Source organism: Balaenoptera musculus, chromosome 17 (assembly GCF_009873245.2).
Source record: "Balaenoptera musculus isolate JJ_BM4_2016_0621 chromosome 17, mBalMus1.pri.v3, whole genome shotgun sequence".
Classification (NCBI taxonomy): domain Eukaryota; kingdom Metazoa; phylum Chordata; class Mammalia; order Artiodactyla; family Balaenopteridae; genus Balaenoptera; species Balaenoptera musculus.
In genome coordinates, this window is record NC_045801.1 from 2,444,314 (window position 1) to 2,464,612 (window position 20,299).

The 20,299-nt window shown below is 65.9% G+C and overlaps 1 protein-coding gene across 1 annotated transcript; it reads right to left on the reverse strand.

The window, feature by feature from the left end:
• Positions 1-85: 85 nt before the first annotated feature.
• PTP4A3 (protein tyrosine phosphatase 4A3) lies at positions 86-10,363 on the reverse strand. Its single transcript, XM_036830722.1, has 6 exons — positions 10,248-10,363; positions 6,629-7,537; positions 4,543-4,635; positions 3,182-3,312; positions 2,495-2,569; positions 86-732 (listed from the first exon to the last, which is right to left on the reverse strand). Exons 2-6 carry the CDS (start codon positions 6,731-6,733, stop codon positions 615-617), a joined length of 522 nt encoding a protein of 173 aa, XP_036686617.1. The 5' UTR covers positions 6,734-7,537; positions 10,248-10,363; the 3' UTR covers positions 86-614.
• Positions 10,364-20,299: the final 9,936 nt, after the last annotated feature.

The window sequence follows — 20,299 nt, forward strand, 5'->3', positions numbered from 1 at the left end:
CCGTCCTGCTCAGGGGCCTCCCGGGGCCCCGCCTGCTCCCTCGAGGCCGCCTGGCCCCCGACCCCACTCTCCAAGCACACACAGCCACAGGGTCCGGTTTTATTGCCTTCGAGTGTCCAGAACATCTGACCGCCCCAGACCAAATAATTTAAGGTGCCAAGAACAGGTCAGGGTGAGGGGCTGCCGAGGAGGGGCCGGGCCCAGTGGTTAAAAAATACACCAGCCCCCAAACAAACGGGCCAAAGAGGAGAGCTGCCCAGGGGCAGGGCACTGGCAGGAGAGCCAGGGGCGCGGGGTGAGGGGGAGAATAGGGGGGAATTAAGCCTCAGAGGGACAGAAGGAGCCGAGGGCGCAGACAGAGACACATAGGACACCGAGGAAGAGACAGAGACGCGGGGCATGTAGACAAAAGGAAGGATGGACCAGACAGTGGTGCGAGCAGACACACACACACACTTGCACGTGTGTGTGGACAGACGCAGGGGGACGGTGACAGGAGACAGCAAAGGGCGCGTGGGGCGGGCCGGATCGTTGGTGGCGGGTGTGCCGAGGCGTCTGGAGAGGAGGGAGATGGAGCCCCGCTGAGCCCGAGGCCAGGGCGCCAAGGTCCTGAGCTACATGACACAGCACTTGGTCTTGTGCGCGTGTGGGTCCTTGAACCGCAGTCTCTGCTTAGGCCGGTATTTTTCCAGGTAGGTAAGCTGTTTGCTGTTGATGGCTCCACGCCGCTTCCTGGGCAGACGGAACAGGGGTGGGGATCAGGCGGGACCCGGCTCGGCCGCCTGCCCTGCCCCAGGGCCTCGAGGCACCAGAGTCCAGTGGGGCTGGAGCGGGTCCTCGTGGCCAGCAGAGCCCGTCCCACCTCTAGGCCTTTGCCCGGGCTGCTCCTGCTGCCAGGATCACCCTCCCTCATCACCTGCAGTCACCGCAGCTGGCCTTCGACTCACCTGGCTATCACCTCCTCCAGGCTGGCTCCCTGACCCCCACCCTCCAAGGCCCCCATGTCTACCTGGGTACCACCTCACGCCCAGGCCCTGGCACCCCAGAGGCCGCAGGGCTGGAGCCTGGGCATCCCAGCTGGCTGGGAGGGGGAGTAGAGGAGGGGGGAGGTGGACCTCAGTTGCCCAGGTGTGAGGGCACCTAGGGCTGCCCACCGGGCGCTTCGGGAGGTCATGTGTCCCCACCTGCCCGTGACCTCAGACGTGGCCACAGACTTGCTCTGGCCAAGGAAACGTGAGCGGGGGAGGAGCAAGCCTGTGCTTCTCTGAGTCGCCGGGTTGGGCCCAGCCCCCCATCACGGGCCTCGCGCCTCAAGCTGGGGAACCGCCACCACGGTGGGTGCGGGAAGGGCTCTGGTGAAGGCCCGGCCCTCCCCCTGGTGCCCCTTGGATCTGCGCCAAGGCGCAGAGCTGCACACAGGCTCACGGAGAGAAACAGCGTGTGCCTGTGTGCGCGAGTGTGTGTGCGTGTATGAAGGAGTGCCGGGCTCCCGAGGAGGCCTGAGCTCCCACGGGTGCACGCAGGGCTGGCTGCCTGGCTGGTAAACAAGCCTGCCTCTGGGAGAAAGAGGTGGCTGTGCCCTGGGAGCCGCCAGTGGGGAGGCAGCACAAGAACACACCCAGGCACAGAGCGCGTGCGTGTCTCTCTCTCACACACACACACACACACGTACACACACGCACGCATGCACGCACACGGCGGCTGGGCTGGGGGCGGGCTTGGGCCCAGCGCAGGCCCAGGTCCTCTGCCATCCGCCCCACTGTCCCTGCTGACACCCCAGGACCCTGCACCACCCGGGCTCTGTTCCCAGGAGCAGTGGGGGAGACAGGAGCCCCCAACCCGAGGAGGGGGAGGGGGGGAGACCCCTGTGGGGGCTGAGAAGCTGGGGCAGAGGGCCCAGGGGCCAGGGCTTTGGAAGGGTGGCTCCAAAAGACCCCCATGTGTCAGTCGTCCCTGGGGTGTTAGGGAAGGTGGGCAGGGTGCCACAGGAGGCTCCTTTCACAGAGGGGCTGGGCTGGATGGCTTCTGGGGGGTCCTTCCTCTCCCAGGTAAGGAGAATGACACCCCACATCAGGAGTGCTGGAGGCTTAAAGAGTTGTTTGCCCCAACTCCCTACGTGGACCTGCTCGTTACTCAACGCAGCCCAGCCTGCCTTGACTGCCGCGCCCCAGGCCGAGGGAGCCGCGGGCCGCGGAGATGGGACCAGCCAGGCCCTCGCTGTAGCCTCTCCTCACTCATACCTCCCAGCCAGGGGAGAAGGCCGCACTCAGGGACCAGTTCTCAGTGAGGGCCAGGCGGCCTGAGCGGTGCGTAGGTACCACAATGGGAGGCTGCACTGGACTGGGGGATGCCTCAGAGGACAGCCCGGGGCCAGGGGGCAGGAGTGCCCACTGGCAGGGCACTGGGCCCCTGCGGGGCGGGGAGCACAGGATACGGGCCCCCTCAACCCGGACCCCTGAGCACTCACCACCGCCCTCCCCCACGGGCCACTCACTGTCGGATGAACTGGATGGCGTCCTCGTACTTCATCCCGCTCTCGATGAGGGCCAGAGCCACGAGGACCGGAGCCCTAGAGTGGACGGCAGAACCAGATCAGCCGAGCCTCTGCTCCCAACCCGTCCCCTGACAGGCCGCCTACTTAAGACACAGAGCAATGCCTTCCCCCTTGGGGCCTGAGGGCTGCCCAGACTCCCCCAGTGCCCTGCTCCTCCCAACCCTGCTGTGTGACCTCAGGTGAGCCAGGCAACCTCTCTGTGCCTCAGGCTCCTTGTGTGTAAATATGTTGGTGGGAGGGTTGAAGGAGGGAGAGCGAAGCGCTGGGCTTAGGTCTGGTTGTGGATAAGAGATTGCCTCTTGGCTATCAACCCCCCTCAGCCAGTCCCTCTGCAAACGGGGATTCCACCACCTGGGTCCTTCAGTGAAACCCAGGCTATTAGCTGGGGGCAGGGCCTTTGTGCCTGCAGAGGGGCGGAGCTGGCAGTTCCTTCCTGCTCAAGTGCACAGTCCCAACCACAGCAGGAGGGAGCAGGGTCAGACTGTGGGAAGGACTTCCTCCCCGCCCAGGTCTGGGAACTTCCAAGGAAGGAGGTCACGTGTGATGTGGGTTCGGCGCCCACATCCGAGAGTGAGCCAGGCCACAGGGTCCCCCGGCTCGAGCCAGCTGCCCCGCCGGCCAGCTCACCGTCCCAGGCCGGCCACACAGTGCACGGCCACACAGCTGCCGGGGTCGTCACAGAACTTGGTCTTCAGCAGGCTCAGCCAGTCCTCCACCACCCTGCCGGGTGGAGGCGCCCCGTCGTCAAACGGCCAGTCCTGCAGAAGGAAGCAGCCCGTGAGGGCCCTCCACACCGGACGGTGGGGCGAGGGGCGCAGGCCGGCCTGCCCACGGGCACCCTGAGAAGCGCAGAGGATGTCGGGAGCCCACGAGGGTGAGGGTCAGGGCACAGGGCCAGGGAGCTCCCCACTGCAAGGCTCCTCCTCATCCTCTCCGCTCCCTCGGCCGTCCTCTCCTCCAGGAAGCCTCCCCGGAACACCCTGCTCTTTTCCTTGAGGGGCCCCGGGAGCCCTACTCCCCTCCCCATGAGCCCACACTGCGATTCTGGGGTCAAAGCCTGACCCTCACCCAAGCCTGAGAGGTTCTGGGTCAGGAGGCCCAAGGGGTCTGGCCCACACACGTGGCTGACATGTGCCTGTCTGCGTCCCCAGCCCCCAGCACAGCTGCACAGAGCAGGCCGGGCCCAGTGAGGATGGAGACACTTAAGTCCCAGTGGAGCAGACTCAGTGCCGTTTAGTGCATCCACACGCGCCCACCAAGGCTAGGCCCCCGGGTCATCTAATCCTGCTGCCGGACTCCGGATTCAGCAACCCCTGGAGGAAACCGGTCTGCCTGGCTGCTGTAAGTCTAACCCAAATCCTTCCTGCTGCAGTGGGAGGAGTGGGAAAGGCTGCGGACTCCCTGTACTACGGGCCGCTTTACAGCGTTCACCTGGTGCCTTTCAAGCACCCACGCTCTACAGGTGAGGAACCTGGGGTCACTCAGCGGGGAAGGGGCAGAGGCGGGACTCAGGCAGGCCCGTCTGACCCCGAGGCTCCGACCCTTCCACCACTCTCACCACAGTCGCCTGGCTCGGCGTCCTCCCCAGAGGGCTGGCCCCAGGGCTCTGGTCGAGGCACCGGGAAACCCGTGGCCCATCCCACAGGGCCTGCCGCCTAGACGTCGGTCCCCAGCACCGGGGACCAAGGAAACAGCCCCCAGGGTCCCTCCCCACAGCCTCAGTAGAGCCTCCCCAGGGGCCCGCCAGGTGCCCCCAGCCCCCCCTCCCGGAGGCACCCGCTGCCCGGCGACAGGGCCCCAAACGCCAGGCAGGGAGACAGAGATGCGCCCCTGAGGCAGCCCAGACCCTTAGAGATGAGGCCTGGGCACGAACACGGCGAGGTGGGCGCGGCAGGGGGCACGCAGAGAGGCCACGCGTGCCTGCTTCCCAGTGAGGAGCCCCAGCCACCTCCACCCCCCGACCCCGCGCAGCAGCACGCAGCCCTCACCACGACGGTGATGCCATCCTTCTCCAGCGGGGCCTTGTCATAGGTCACTTCGCACACACGCACCACGGTGGTGGCCCCGTACTTCTTCAGGTCCTGGCAGGGGGAGGAAGGCAGGGCTGAGCCAGGGCTGCGGGGCTCAGGGCTGCGGACCCCCTGACCAGGCCATGCCCCCCTTGACCAGACAGAAAGGCTGATCCCCAGCGTGAATCCCCAGTGGCTCACTGACTTTCAGGCTCAGTGACTTGCCGAGGGTGGGACAGTCTTTCCTGATGCTCCTGGGGCAACTGTCCCTGGGCCCACCGACCCTCCTTGCCATCGTGGCTACTCAGCCGGGAGCCAGCTTCCTAGCACTACCTCCCTCCTCCCGGGTGCTCAGGACCCCAGATCACATCAGCAATTTCCAGGCAAAGATCCTGGCTCCCCAGGCAGGGATAGGACGCCACCAGCCCACATGTGAGCCCCTGCATGGTCCCTGCTCTGGGCAGCCCTCCCAGCCAGGGTTGCAGGGACAAGTCCAGTCAAGGGGCATAGCCAGACCCCAATCAGGGGCCTTCAGAGTCTCGGCGGGGCAGGTCTCGGGGCGGGGAGGGCAGGCACCTGCCCAGATGGCACCCAGGAGGGAGCCAGGCCCTGCACACCAGCGGGGAAGCCCCGGGCTACCAGGGAGAAGGTCAAGGCAGTTCACAGCCAGGCGTAGGGATATTTATACGCTGGGGTGGAGGGCTCCACTCCATGGGGTCCACGTGCCGGGGCTGCACCCACCCCGACCTGCTCCCAGCAGCTATTTTAGGAGCAGTGAGGAATCAGCTGCTGGACCTTGCTCATCATGTGACGGGGACACTGGACACAGTGAGGACAGCACAGAGCTATTCTGAGAATGCGGGGAGCAGGGGGCGGTGGTGCAGGGCTCTGAGGCCGAAGGGGTACCTCAGATCCCTCTGTGCCTGCAGCCGAGGGTGCTTCCACCCAGCCCAGGGCTGGGCCCTGACCCTCATCACAGACTGAGCGCTGCCCCCGGTCACACACTGAGCCCTGACCCTGGTCACACTCTAAGCCTTGACCCTGGTCACACACTGAGCCCTGCCCCTAGTGACAGACTGAGCTCTGACCCTGGTCCCACACTGAGTCCTGACCCTCATCACACACTGAGCACTGATCCTGGTCACACACTGAGCCCTAATCCTGGGCACACTCAGCCCTGACCCTAATCACAGACTATACAGGGGGACAGCCCTCCCCTACAGGGTCCCAGCTCAATGTCCAGGGTCCAGGTCCCCCAGTGGCAGGGCGCCCACTGCCTCTCGCTATGGAGTTGCTGAAGTCCTCTCGTGCCCAGGCCCCTGTTCAACCGTGACAAGCGCTCAAGGGAGCTTTTCTCATGTTGCAGAGGGAATGGCTGGAGGTCTGAGGCCACAAATGGCCCTGCACACAGCCACAGGCTCTGCAAACAGCAAGGAGCACTACAGAGGCCAGTCTCCCGCAGGGGCCATGTGGAGAACCGCAGGCTCCGCAGACACATCTGGCCCCATCTGCTGGGGCCATGAGCAGCACACACCTCAACCTGCTGGCTCTCAGGGTACAGTGGTCACTCTCTCCCGTGGCCGCCTCGGACTCCCGCCCAGCCCCTCCTCACGCAGATATCTGTGGCCTTCGTGCCCCAGCCCCCTGCAGCCGCCTGCGTCCAGGCTGTTTAAGCAGCCACTCCTCACCTGGGGGACCCTCCCTCCTCCTTCGCTCAGCCTCTGCACAGAGGCCAAACGGCCAGCAAAGGGCTCGGGACTGCCCCGGCCACAGGTGACGTCCTGAGGAGGCGAGGCCCGTTTCTCCTCCTGCCTCTGAACCTGCCTCTGTTCGTGCAGCGTGGACTCCCGCTGCCCACCCTGCAGGCCCCAGCGGGCCCAGCTGATCCCCCCGCAGTCCTCACACCAGCTCTGCAGGAAGGACACCCTCGGGTGCCCCCCGGGGACCCTGTGCCCAGGCTGGCAGCTCCGCTCCCAAGCGCGGTCCTTGGGCCGACAGCTTTGCGGCTCACCCTGCGGCCCTCGGGAGGCCCCCGGCCGCGCGGCCGGACGTGCTGGACACTCACCGCGATGAAGCTGCTGAGGGTGGCGTTGGTGGGGTTGTGCGTGATGAGGAAGCGCATGTTCTTGTAGCTGACCTCCACGGGGGCCGGCCGGTTCATCCGCGCCATGGCTGCGCCCCAAAGGCGGGGCGGCGCCGGGGACGCGGGCGGGAGACGGCCCCGGCAGCGCCCCAGAACCCAAGGAGAACGAGGTCCCTGCGCTCGTCCAACAGAGAGAAAGCGCTTCTTTAAAAACCTGCCCCCCACGCCGCGCACAAATATTGTGCAAATACTTGGGAGGGGGGAGGATGCTGCCCGGGTTAACGGGTGGATAATTAAAAAAGAAAACCCAACTCTTTAAAAAACGAAAGGAACGAAAGAGCCCCCCGGAAGTAAAATGGACCAGCCCAAGCTCCTGCCTCTCGGAGCTGGATAATTACAAGGGGGCAAAAGCAAAAATAACGACAACCAAAAACAGTCAGCAAAGAAAACTCGAAAAAGCCCAAAGTGAGTCCGGCTGCTGTGGCCGTGGCCAGCGCTGTCCTGTCGCTGGGGACGCCCCGTCTGCATCCGTGGACAGGTCAACGGCCGCCTTCACTCAAAGGCCCCAAACCCCCAAGGACCAAAGGAAGAATGAACTCGAACTGAACCAACGGGGCGGCCTTGGGGTGGGTGCAGGCGGCTGTGACACGGGGCCTCCGTCACGTTACCCCATCGGGGTACGGCGAGTCCTGGAAGGGGGCAGGGGGCTCAGGCGGCAGAGCCGGCCCCGGGCCGGGCGGCGGGGGCCATGGGCGGGCGAGGGCAATGGTGAGGGCCGGAGGCGCGGGGCCTCAGCAGCAGGCGCGGCGGCGATGCAGGCCGCGGCAGCACTCAGGGCGGCCCTCTGCGGCCCTCTCCATAAATCCCGGGCTGGTCAGCGGCAGGCAGCGTCTGGGGAGGAGGGGAGAACAAGAAATGAAAAGGAAAGGGGTCCCTGGGCGCCCCAACTCCCGGGAGGGGTCCCGGCCGGGGTCCCGGCCGGTGCTTCTCCCGGGCCCTGCTGCAAGGCCACGCTGAGCGAGCCACCCTCCCTGGGCCTTGGTTTCCCCATCTGGGAGCACAAGGAAGGACGGCTCCTGCCAGGGCTGACCCAGAGCCCTGAGGTGACAGGACAGCCACCAGGACAGGGCAGAGAGGGACGGAGGGAGGGACACACCCCTCCCCCGGGAGCGTGCTGAACCCCGACACACGGATTTCAGGGCAGTCTGTGGTAACAGAGGCCCAGCCCCCATCCCCTGAGCCCGGCCACCCCAAGATGCCCACCCCCGCCCCGGGACAGTCACCCCCTCCTCTGCAGAACACCGGCCTCTGTGGCATTTCCAAGCCCACACTGCTCTGGGCCAGCCAGTCCTCCGGGAAAGGGGCTCAGGCGGGGAGGCCAAGGCGCCAGAGCACAGCGGGGTGAGGGTGTGGCAGCCTCACTCACAGCCATGCGCCACCTTACGCATCTCTCAAGGGCTCCCCGGGGAAACCTCCGGCTCTGGTCAGCCTCTGCCCTGGACCACCGTCCACCACTCGCCCACAGGGCTGGCCACGCACCGGAGGTAAACAAGCGGCTCTGCCCTCCAGTAGCTCGGAGAAGCAGGAACAGACCACACGGGCCAAAGGGCCAGGGCCGGCCACCAGGTGCTTGCCAAGATGGTAACAGTGCAGGTGGCCAGGAGTGGGGTCCCGCTGTGACAGGGCCTCAAGGAGGGACGCTGCTGGGCCTCAGAGACAGCCATCAAGCACCTCATGCCTGTCTCTCACTCTCTAGGCCCCAAAGGGCCAGGGCCAGGGGCCCCAGCAGGAGCACACAGCCAGCCTCACTCCCACCCGCACAGACGGGCTGGGAGAACTTGGGCACGTCACCGGCCTCAGTTTCCCCATCTGTACAGTGAGGGGCCGAACGAGATGCTGCCAAGGTCCCTCCGGCACAACCCAGTGGTCAGCAGACCCCCCTGGCCACGGGGCTTGGCCCAATCCCACCTGCTCACCCGGCAGGTCCTCCATCCCCCGCGGCAGACAACTCTTACCTCTGCCCCGCCCAGCACCCCCTTCCCCAGCTGCCCACCAGGCCGGCTGGGCCCCTGGAGCCTCAACCTGGGTGCAGACAGGGCCCGCAGCTGGGACCCGGACGCGGTGGAGGGCCTCCAGCGCTGCTCCCAGGCTCACACTCTGCTCCGTGCCTTGTCTAGGAGGGTTACGCGGGCGTCCCCGGGGAGGGGGCAAAAGACAGGGAGAAGGGATCCCGCACCATCCCAGAGCGAGCTTCGGCTCCCAGTGCAGGCAAGGAAAGAGCCAGCCGCGGGCGCCCTGAGCAGCACACAAACACCTGCCCCTCCTGGGGCTGCGGGCTGTTCCTGTGTGCGTGTGTGTTTACCAGAAGGAAAGGAGGGCAAAGGCCCAAGGAAGCCACAGGACTACAGGCCTCTCCAAGGGCCTGACCCGCCACCTCACCGCCCATAGCTGCTGGGCACCTGGGGAGACCCCAGGGGCAAGGGCACATGGCCTGGCTCTTCTGCCAGTGTCCCTGGATGGCCCTCAGAGCTGAGGGCCCAGAGCCACCCCACACTGCTGCCCACGTGAGCCTCAAGGGTCACCTGTTGGCAGGGGTCAGGGGTCAGACTGGCTGCGGTCAGAGGGCCCGGCCCTAGATAGAATGGGGTCAGGGTCTGGGCCGAGGTTGGACCAAGATCACTGCCCAGGCCGGGTCGGGGTCTAGCCACACACCCCACTTGTCTCCTCGATGTCTAGGGCCCACACCCCCAGGTGAGAGCAAAGCAGTGAAAGCCCCCTTTCCTGCCCCAGGCAGCCAGGCCTGTGGCTCAACCAGGCCTGTGGCCTCCCGCCCAGGGAGGGGCCCTCCCTCCTAACCACACCCCCTCAGTGAGGTCACTGAGCAGGCCCCCAGGCAGGGCTGACCCAAGTCCACCAGCCACTGCTTCTGGCCGCCACCCCCCATGATGCGGGAGCCCTTCTGGGAGCCCAAGGCCCCTCCCTCTGGCCTTCCTACCACCGGCCCCACGTCACTGCTGGGCTGCGACCCCAGCGGCCTCCACCCAGGCCGGCTCTGAGCCCTCTTCTATGTCCAGAACAGTCCTCCTTTCCAGACCCGTTAGGGGAGGCCCCATCCTGGCCCCTGTCTGCCGATGAATAAACCAGCCAGGGAGAGCTGGAGGGCCTTCTCTGGGCCCTGACCGAGCCAGGCCCCGGGAAGTGCTCCCCGCGGGCGTTCCAATCTCAAGTCCAGGAGGCTCACTCCTGGTGGCACAGCTGGTTGAGAAGCTGGAGTTTGCAGAGGGCTTCGGAGAGCGCCAGCCTCTCTGCACCCGGGACCCTGTATGATATGGGGGGAGGCTGGAGGACCACGGCTCAGTGGGGTCCCAGGAGAGCTAAGGAGGGCGGGCATGGGAGCACCGTGGGCGGGGCTGGGACCAGTGGGCTCCGGTGGCGCCTTGGGCGCGGGCATCCTGTCCCGCGGTGCTCGAGCAGCAGGGCGCGGGGGTGGGGTGGGGGGAAACGGGCGTGGGGGGCTGGTTCCGAGGGATGCGGCCCCCCTCCCCGGGGCGGGGCTGGGGTCCTCCCGGCACGCCCCCCGCCCTCACGCGGTCCGGCTCACCGGCGCGCAGGCGTCCCGCCTCCACCGCCTCCATTCGCGCGGGGCCGGGCAGGGCCGGGACGCGGCGGCCGAGACCCAGTGCGCGGGGCGCGCCGGCCTCCCCACGGGTGCTCCGCGGCCAGGCTGCCGGGGGCTATTTATAGCGCCCGGGCATCACGTGGGCGGCGTGGCCGGTGACCGGCGAGCGACCCGGCTCGTAGTGGCTCCCACACCTGCCGCCTAAATATAACCACGACCCGGCCCGCGCGCAGGGGCAAACAAAGGGGCGGCGGAGGGCCGAGCCGGGAGAGGAAACGCCGCGGAGGAAGGGGAAACGCAAGGGCGGGGGCGCTGTTCGCGCACCCCGCCTTCCTCCCGCCGTGCTCCGGCGCCCTCCTGAACCCTCTGGGGCTCCCCATGGCCCTCCTTCTCCAAGGAAGGATTCGCTCTGCGGAGAGGGGGCGGCGCCAGGTCGTGAGGAGCTCAGCGTGGAGCCAGGCTCCTGGCGGGGACCTCAGCACAAGCCAAGGCCCAGAGGGCGCGCTCCCTACGTTGCAAATGGGAAGGAGGGTGCCTGTGGCCCAGGTGGGTTCCCGAGGGTGACACCCACAGGATGGTGGCCGACCACCTGGTCTGGCCCTGAAGCCCTCCTGCTCAGAGCCCTGCCCAGCTCTCCAGCCTCAAACCCGGGGGCCCCTCCACTGTGTGCCCCCTTCGTGGCCCAGGCAGCTCTTGCCAGACGCTGCTGTCCCTCACTGAATCCTCACCACACCCCTGGGCTGGTGCTGTCATCCCGCCCCTCCCCCCTCCCGCCCCTCCCCCCGTATGCAGGTGAGGAAACCGAAGCACCCGCACACACAGGGAGCGGTCTCCACATCCCGCTCATCCTCCAATGCTCAGTGCAGACGCCCCCTCCCCACAAGGCCCTCTGTGATGGGAAGCCCTCCCTGGGTCCGGGCCTGCCCCCACCAGCAGGGTCCTGGCTTCACCTCCTGGAAGCACCATGTCAGGAACACGAGTGCTCCCCAGCCTGTGAGCCCGAGAGTGCAGGCCTGGCGCCGCAGTCAAACCCTGTACCTGCCCCGGCCCACACGGAGGCCCTCGGAAGGGGGTGGAGCAGGGTGGGGAGAGCCCCCAGCACACAGGGTCCCCAGAGGCCTTGCCTCGCTGGGAACCCGGCTCTGAGCCCAGCTCCCAGACAGCCAGCCTGGCCCCTGCAATCATCGGTCAGCGCCGCAGGGGCGGGGTGGGAGGAACTGGCCAGGGGCCCAGCCCAGAGCACGGCCCCCTCCCAGGCTCTCCCCACACACATACCCAGAGTGTCAGCCATGCCGGGACCCACACTCTTCCCACCCTCAGCCGGGCAAGCAGGCAGAGGAGGTGAGGACAGGACAGCTGTGTACAGGGCAGAAAGGCCCGCCGGAGCCCCCTCCCAGCCAAGCCAGGTGGCCTGCCCACCGGCTCACAGCAAGGGCTCCTCCACCCAGAACCAAGGTGGGCTCGGGCCAGGACTCCCACTCCCAGTGCTCTTGGGTCCCCACTTCCGGGCAGCCTCTTCCTAAAGGCCAGCTCTGGGCGCTCAGGGCCCCACCACTCTCCCACCTTGACCACTTCTGAGAGTCTGTCCCCTCAGACAACCATGCTGGACACTGTGTCCCATGAACAAGACACGTCGGCCACACTGTATTAATAAAACAGCAGCTCAGAGGGGTCGAGGGACTTGCCCAAGGAAACAGAAGAACCAAAGTTGGGCTGAGTTTTGCTGGGCCCCAGAGACCCTGCTCATCCTGACCCTGGCCCTCTGGGAGAGAGGAGCCCTGGGCAAGCTGCTTCTACCACCCCACATTGCATCCTCATCCGTACAAGGTGAAAGGTCCCATCAGGCTCTGTGACACTGCACCCAGGACCCAGAGCCCACCATGCTGCTGAGGCTGCAAGCCTGGGCCCCGGCACCCCTGTCCACCCTCGCCTGGGGCACCCGCTCTGGCCAGGCCTGGGGGGCACCTGCTGCAGCTGGCACAGTCCCAAGCCCTTCAGAGAAGTCTATTTTTATCAAGGCAGGAGCCGTTCCTGGAACCCTCCCAGACGAGCCCAAGTCCACACTCTGCTCGGGGGCCGGGAGGGGAGACCCCACAGGCCAAGTCCACGCTGATCCCCCAGGAAACCTTCCCAGAACCCTCCTGCCTCTGGACCCGTGGCACCGAGGGTCCAGCCCCGATCGCTGACCAAGCTCCACCGCCTCCCACTCCCACCCCACCCACCCCTCCCTGCAGCCACATGCCCTTCAGAGCAGAGTCCTGGCCCCAGGGTAGGTGGTGTCCTGAAGGAGGGGCACAGAGGCTGTCGACTCCACCCACCTCCAGCACAGGGCCTGGCACCAGGAGGGCTCCCCACTTGTTGTGGAAGGAACAAGTGACCCAACGTTCTGGGCAGAGGTCCAGATCCGGGAACCATCCAGAACCCATCACAGGATCCCAGCCCCTGAAGTCCAGAGGAAACTCAAAGGTCACTACGCCATCTGATCGCCAGCCTGCACACCTCCGGTGACAGGGGGCTCACTGCTCCTGGGCAGCACCTTCCACCCTCGGGCAGCTCCCCAAGTTATGAATCCCTCCCTCTATGGCCTCCTCAGTGCCCCCTGCTGGGATGGGGACCAGCGGCAGGAAAGTTTTGGGGCAGAATAAGCCAGCACAGCAGGTGCTGTGAAGGGCAGAACTGGAGGATCAGGTGGTCAGGGAAGGCTTCCTGGAGGAGCTGGCCGGCGAGGGGAACAGGCATGCTCCTCGTGTCTGGAACCTCATCATCAGGGCTTGACCAGCTGCCCTGACTCCCTGTGTAGCCCGGGGCCAACGCTTGCTCTCTCTGGGGTTGAGGCCTCCTGTACAAATGGTGACACTGCCAGGAAGGGAAGGCACCTTCCAATGGGGCCCGCTCCAAGCCGGTCAGGGGCCGCCCAGGCTGTGACCTGGAAGCAGAGCTGTTGGGAGTAGGCTTGAGTTTCCAGCCGGGGAAGGCACCTGTTCTACCCTCCAGGATCTGGAGATGGGAAGGAGGGCTGCAAGCACACTCCCCGCAGCTCCACCACTGCCCCTGGGCGCTGCATGGGCCGCCCTCACCACACCGTGGCTTTAATGGTGCCTCGTGGGGCATGGTACCCACTTGCCAACCCAAGTGGCCCGCTCTCACATGCCATCAGCCGCCAGCATTGCCCGGGCCGGCCGCAGCTACACTGCAGACCCAGAAGCCATAACTGCCACCTCCGTGGTCAGGCAGGTGGGCACTGGCGTGAGTGTGGGCAAGGCCGCTGTGCTCCACCCTGGCTGTCATCAGTGGCAGGCACAGAGCAGAGCCAGACCAGGCACCCCGGGTCTCCTGAGCCCCACGGGCACGCCAAGCTCGCCAGGCCCACGCTAAGCATATCCCTGGCCTCGACGGCACCCACCTGGCAGGCACCCACGTGGTGAAGGGTGCCTGCTACCACTCTGCAGGCTGCCCTTGCCCCAGTCCTGGCGAGGGCTTGGGCCTCCCCACAGCCGGGCTCCCAGGCCCCTGGCCCTCCCCGCCTTGGCCTCAGCTGGCCTGGCCGCACGCTGCTGGGCCTGGACACTCCCCTGAAGGGACCTGGCACGAGAGGAAAGGAGTAGGGCCGGAGGAGGGGGGCTGAGCAGAGGAGTGGCAGGAGGACAAGGGCCGATCTGCCTGCAGAGCTTTGGGCTCGCGGGTCTGGGGTTGAACCCAAAGCTGCCTGTGACCACCTGCCCCTCGGAGCCCCGGCTCCTCACCAAAAGGTATGACAAGCCCTGCCTTGCCGGGGTGTCGAGGGGACAAAGGGACAGGCATTGACGGCTGGAAAACGGGGCCTCTGTGGCCACCATGCAGCAGCTCAGACGAGGAAACTGAGGTGCAACAGGGAAAGCAGGACCGCCAGGTGCCCTGCAGGTGCCCCTTCCGCCACCCCGCTGGGGGGAGGTCCCCTGCCTGGGTGCCAGAGACAGCACCCCTCCCTCCCAGACCCAGCTTCCTGCTGGGGGCTTACAGCTGGGGGCACAGATGGCTTGGAAGGTGTGGCTACTGCTGGCCAGGCCGCCTGTGACATCACACGGGGACACACTGGCCGCAGCTCACGCAGGTGTCCAGGTACATGGGGGACTGCACCCCTGGGGCTGCCTGCCTCTGCTTGAAGCTCCACTGTTCACCCATCGTTGCCCAAGACGCCCCACTCCCACACTGCCCACCTACCGAGGCCTCAGCACTGGCTCTGAGCTCATTCTGCCACCAGGGTCCTCCCTGCAGCCTCCCCTGCTCCCGGCCCAGAGCTCAGGACTCCCTCCAAGGGGGACAGAGGAGCCAGCATCCGTTCGTTCATTCATTCATTCATTCATTCATTCATCCAACTTACGAATGTTCATTGAGCATCTTCCAGTGCCGGGTGCTGGGCTAAGCTTGGGGGACACAGGGGAAGAAGTCACCAGAACAGGCATAAAGCCTGCCCAACCCTCTCCCGCCCCACCCCCAAATGGGACTGCTGACCGCCCTCCACCCCACCCCTACCCTGAGAAGCCACCTCCCATGGGCACGGGCGGGCCGGCTAATTACAATACTGCAGCTGCCCCAGGAGGGGGTGGAAGTGCCCCCCATGCAGGCAGCACTACTGAGCCTGGGGGCACCTCGCCCCTGGAGCCAAGCCCCTTGGGTTCCTCGCAGAGACCTCCCTCCACCCTGCGCCTCAGCTTCCCGCGCTGTCACTTAAAGGGTTAGAACGTAGCATTTTCGCAGCGCCACCTGTCACTGGGCTACCCAGGTCCCACCTGGGCCACACCTGCCACCGGCCCAGCCTCCCCTCCCCTGGCTCCTGCCAGGGGAGCATCGCCCCCATGGAATTCCAGGCACTTGACCGCGAGCCTCTTTCCCCGGGACCACCCCGTGTTCCCCTGCAGCCCACCTTCCCCAGCTCCAGATCAAACACCGTCTCCTCCAAGAATCTGCACTGACCAGGTGACCTCCGCGGCTACTCTCTGTGCCTCAGTTTCCTCATCTGCAAAGAGGGAAACGACAGCAGCTGCCTGACAAGGCCTGGCACGGAGCACCACCACAGCCTGGCCGTCAGCACTGCCTGTGGTACCCTCACCCCGGAGCACAGACGCCGCCCCCTCCTCCAGTCTCAGCGTGGCCACCCGCCTCGGCCTCCTCCGAGGCTGGACGCGGAGCCCTCGACCCCCGTCCCCCGTGTCAGGGCCTTGCCTCCCCGGGTCCCTCCCCCGTGCTGCTATGCCCCTTCCACCCCAGCACCACCAGGCAGCTCAGGACCCCACCCGAGACCCAAACTCGGGACACAGAGCTGTCCTCAAAGGAGGCCCGCCCACCCTGCCCCCATCAGGGGAGGGGAATCGCAGGGACCTCCAGCCCCCCACCCCTCCCTTCTCTCTCTTCCACCTCCACCCAACCAGCTGGCCCACCCTCCCCACCAGGGTGGGTAGCAAGAGACACGTGTGTTCTTATCTCAGAGGCAGGCTCAACACAGGTTTGACGGGGGCCCATCCTGCCTCCAGCCCCAGACTAGACCCGGGATCAAGGTCCCATGTCATTCACCCACCCCACCCCCAGTGAGTGGTCACCACAGCGAGGCCTGGCCTGGGGCGGGAGATGGTATGGTGGCGCCCACCCTGCTGTTGCCCACACAGCATCCATGGCTCCCTATAGCCTAGGAAACTAAGTTCTGAATTTTCAGCCCTGCCCCTCTACCCTCAGTAGGGGGAGGGAAGGAGGGGGCTGTAGGATTCATGCCTCCAATCTCCCTTTTCTTTCTGGGGCCCAAAATGCCCCCAGACACTCCTCACCCACAAGAACAGGTGAAGGTGCCCTCCTCCTCCAGGAAGCCCTCGGTGCCCTCCAGGCCTGGGTTTTTATTCCTATGTGTACCTACCCAGCATCCATGTGGGCACTGGGGGTCAGGGGTAAGCGAACCCTCACGACCCTACCCTCAGGGCAGGGCGGGGGTCGGTGGGGGGACACGCAACCAGGCGATGGATTGAGGTCGACAGAAAGGACATTGACTGGGGGGTAAGGGGGTAGACATGGAGGCCTCTCTGAGGAGGTGGCCTCTGGGCAGAGACTCAGGACCCACACCCATGGCAGGGGCCCCCGAGCGGGGACACATCAGACTCCCCGTGAGCTCCGTGAGAACAGCGTGCCCCGTCTAGCACTGCTCGCCAGCGCAGGACCCCTTCCACCCCCGCTGTCTCTGTCACCCTCACTGCTACACGCACCCCCATCAGAGGCCGAAGACTTATGAGCCCCATTCCACACGGAGGCCAGACAGAGAGGCGGAGCAGAGCCACCCGAAACCCGGTTTTCTGGTTCTAAGCCTAGGGTTCCTTCTCTTCACCCCAATGAATCAATGCAAACGTCATCCATGCAGAGCCCAGCCCGGGGGAGTGTTAATACAGACAAGGCCTTCAGAGCAGCCGGAACAGATGCCAGGAGGCCCAGCCACAAGCATCAGCCACTGAGCTCCCGGTCCTCAACTCAGAGCCCAGCAACTCTTGCTTTGCACACAATTATGACCGACCTAGAAAGCGGGATACTTCCAACCCCCTCAGGGGGTTATTAAAACCCAAGATAACAATGGATGACAATCTAAGCTACCACTTATTAACAATAAATATTAATAACGGCAGTTACCCCTTGTCGAGAACCTGCTTTCTGACAGAGCCTAAAGACTGTTAGGGTCAAACAGATCGTGAGGTCCTCTGTTTATCGGCTGGGGGTTCTGCATCCCTGAAAGCTCCACTGATTCACTTTGTACGAGGGGACTTAACGCGGCCCCACTGGTTGCTATGAGGCTCAAACTCCGAATCTGCATTGATGGCCAAACCAACCACAGACTGCATGGGGGCTGGGCTCTCTCCAGCCCCCGCAGCACCTCCAAGGGCACCTGCTGGCCAGGTGGCCCCGGACGGCTCCCTTCACGCCAGCTGGCGAGGAGTGGTTATTCACAGCACCTCCTCCTTTCACTCCCCAACGTGATGATACGTGATCACCCGTGTGGTCACTGTATCGTGACCCTCATTTAACATGAGGGCACGGGTGCAGAGGGGGCTCGGTCACTACCCAAGGGGCAGAAGAACCAGGCTGGACCCCGATGTGCCCTGAGTCCCTTCTCTGCACTGTGACCCTGTTCCACCTCTGACCGTGTGACCAGGACCGCTGGTCACCCTCCCCCTGTACCGCCGAGGCAGGGGGTACCACAACCCAGAGGCCCGGGCTGCACAACAACATCACAGAGCCTGGGAGGAGGGTGTACGTTCCCACGTGGTCCAGTTTGGGCTCTGGAAGGAAAAGGACCCCTCGCCCCATTTGACGGAGGAAACCACTGAGGCTCCCAGCTGAGCTGCGAGCATGAACAGAAAGGCCTGGGGACCCCTGGGCCCCGCCCTCTCTTGGGGTCTGCCCACTTCCCGGTCCCCCCCCCCCACCTGAGCCTGCCACGAGCCCGCAGACACTCACCCTCCGTCCTCAGTCCTGGAGTCCGCAGAGGCCGGCCCCCAGCCCAGCTTTATCCCCGGCCTGGCCTCCCTCCCAGCCTCCTGGCCTCCCGCCCTCCCCACGTCAAAGGCCCTGGAACCACCCGCCTGCGCGGGAGGCGGGGGCTCAGGCAGGGGCAGCCCCGGAAGGATCCCGTCTCCCAGGGCAGGCCCGGCAGCCGAGCAGGGGGGCTGGGGCACAAGTCTGAGGTCACGGCGGGCACCCTGGTCCCGGGAAGAAGGCAGGAGAGCCCCCCTCCCTTGCTGGGCCGGGCTCCGGGGCCCGCAGGGGGCAGGACAGTCCCCAGAGCCCTGTAACTGCTGGCAGCCAGAGCTGACGGGGGCAGCAGGGGCAGGCGGGGCCAGCTCAGAGACAGCGGGGAGGGGTCAGAGGCACCAGAGCCCAGGCCCTGCAGCTGGGAGGGTGGGGGACCGCAGCGACAGCCTGGAGGCTTCCCGGGCCTCTGGCGTGTCTCCCCACTGCCGCCTGTGGGCTGGAAAAGGGGTCCCAGGGCCCTTCCCTCGCTGGGGTGGGGAGCCCACCGCACCCCCATCCACCCCCAGAGAAAGAGCCCAGCCCTCTGCAGCCTGCCCCCAACCTAAGCAGCCCCCTGGTGCCCACCCCAGCCTGCTCAGGGGGCAGCCAGGTTTGCCCAGAGCCCCACTGAGCCCGGCGCTCAATTCCTCCTGTTTCCTCCAGCGAAGAGGCGGGTTAGCCCCCCCGGCCCAGGCCTGGGATCCTTGGCCCTACAAAAGCACTGAGGAAGTGGGAGCCCCACCGTGGGGGAGGGACTGTTCCTGCTTCCCAGAGTCAGGGTCACTTGCCCCTCCCCCACCAGGATGCTGCCCCAGTCATGGTGACATCAGGAGGGCTGGAGCCCATGGCGGCGGGGGGGGGGGGGGGGGGGGGGGGGGGGGGGGGGGGTATCTCAGGCCCACCCAGCCCCCAGGACTGTACTTCTTGGGGGGCAGAGGGAGGCCACCAAGAAGTCCACGCTATGCCTGCTCCCTGCCAGGTGAGCAATGGGGTCAGTTCCTAGCTGTAGGAGGGGCCTCTACCCCATGCCACCCAGACGGCTACCCCATAACCTCCCCACCCCCTGCCACATCCACAAGTCCCCACTGGTTCCCACCGGCTGCCACCCCCAGACGGAGGCCCCTCCTAAGGGCCCGTCACCCAGGCTCAGCCCGTCATGGCTACCCCGGTGCCTCGGCCAGTCCCCAAAGCCCTCCCCAGCCACCCAGGCCTCCAGCCTCACACTGCCAGGGACCTCCACACACAGATGGGTAGCCCACCTTTCTGAGGCCCAGGCCTCACCACCCCCTTCGGGGCCCTGGCATCTGCATTCACACGCGCAGCTGGGCTGACCCGGGCAGTTGGCAGCAGTGCTCTGTAGGCCCCGCCGCGCCCCCGGCTCCCTGCTTGTAGAGCCCCCAGTCCCAGGGCTCTGGTTATCTGAGATGCAGAGCCCGTCACTCCGGAGTACGGGGCGCTGGGTTGGGATTCTAGCCTGGAGGAGCAGTGCTTCAAAGCCTGCCCCACCCTCGGACTTGGACCTGCACCCACAGGCCCCGGCGCGTTCCTCCTGGGCCCCGTGGGGCTGGCACCAACTCCTGGCACCATGCCACCCCGTCTCCAAGGCCCCTAAAGGCCGCTGTCCAGAACGGGCGTGGCGTCCCAGCAGGGCATGGAGTTTCACGGATCCACTTGAAGCTAACGGCCCCTTTGAGGCGCTCGCACCCCCCAGGCCCCCCTGCTCAAGTGAAGGCCCCCAGGAGGCCCAGAGGAGGCCCCCGATCCTGGCCTCCCCGAGAGCTAAGTGCTCCCCAGGCAGAGCCCCGACCCGTCCTGTTCCACGAGCGCATACACGGGACCCTCAACAAGCAGAGGGAACCCCGGGCTTAAACTGGGCTCCCGGGCTGGGGCCTCAGAGAACAGGGGTGGGTGCCGGGGCCCTCACAGAGGGTTCATGTGGCCTAACAGGCCTTCTCACTGGCCGGGAGGAGGCTGCCCACCAAATCCTCACCCACCAGGATCGGCTGGAGACCCCACAGGGTCCTCAGCTGGCAAGGGGACAAGGCCCACAAGGAGCACCCACTGGGATGCCCACGACGGCTGAGAAAGTCCTCCCCTGGCTGCTGTGTGCCCTGGGCCCATCTCCTCACCTCTCTGGGCCTTCTGAGTCACCAGCACAAAGCGGGAGTTAACAGGCCCGTTGAAAGATAAGAAAACAGAACTGTACCCCGTAGGTGCCCACGGAGTTTTCACGTGGCCTGCAGGGTAGCAGGTGGCGTGCACACGCAGGTTCCAGCGAAGCCCACTCTGCAGAATGAAGCCTGATCAAACTGGGCCACGGCCCCAAACCCCTCTTCGTGGAGTAGTGGCTATGGCTAACTCCTTGGGACCCCTGGACAGTGCAGGGACGGTTCCCCGAGGGTGAGGAGGGACTGAGAGGAGGAGAAGGGCTGTGAGCTGCAGCCAGCACCCCGCAAGTGATGCGGCCCCTCCCCGCCGCTCCTGGGCGCCCCAGTCCCAACGGGGAGCAGGGT

Bases quoted from the DNA above. Each gene is read 5' to 3' on its own strand.
- PTP4A3 (XM_036830722.1), bottom strand. From the start codon at position 6,733: ATGGCGCGGATGAACCGGCCGGCCCCCGTGGAGGTCAGCTACAAGAAC. The intron at 4,636-6,628 runs GTGAGTGTCCAG...TCCCCCTGCCAG, and splicing joins CCCTCAGCAGCTTCATCGCG to GACCTGAAGAAGTACGGGGC. The intron at 2,570-3,181 runs GTGAGCTGGCCG...CGTCCACTCTAG, and splicing joins TGTGTGGCCGGCCTGGGACG to GGCTCCGGTCCTCGTGGCTC.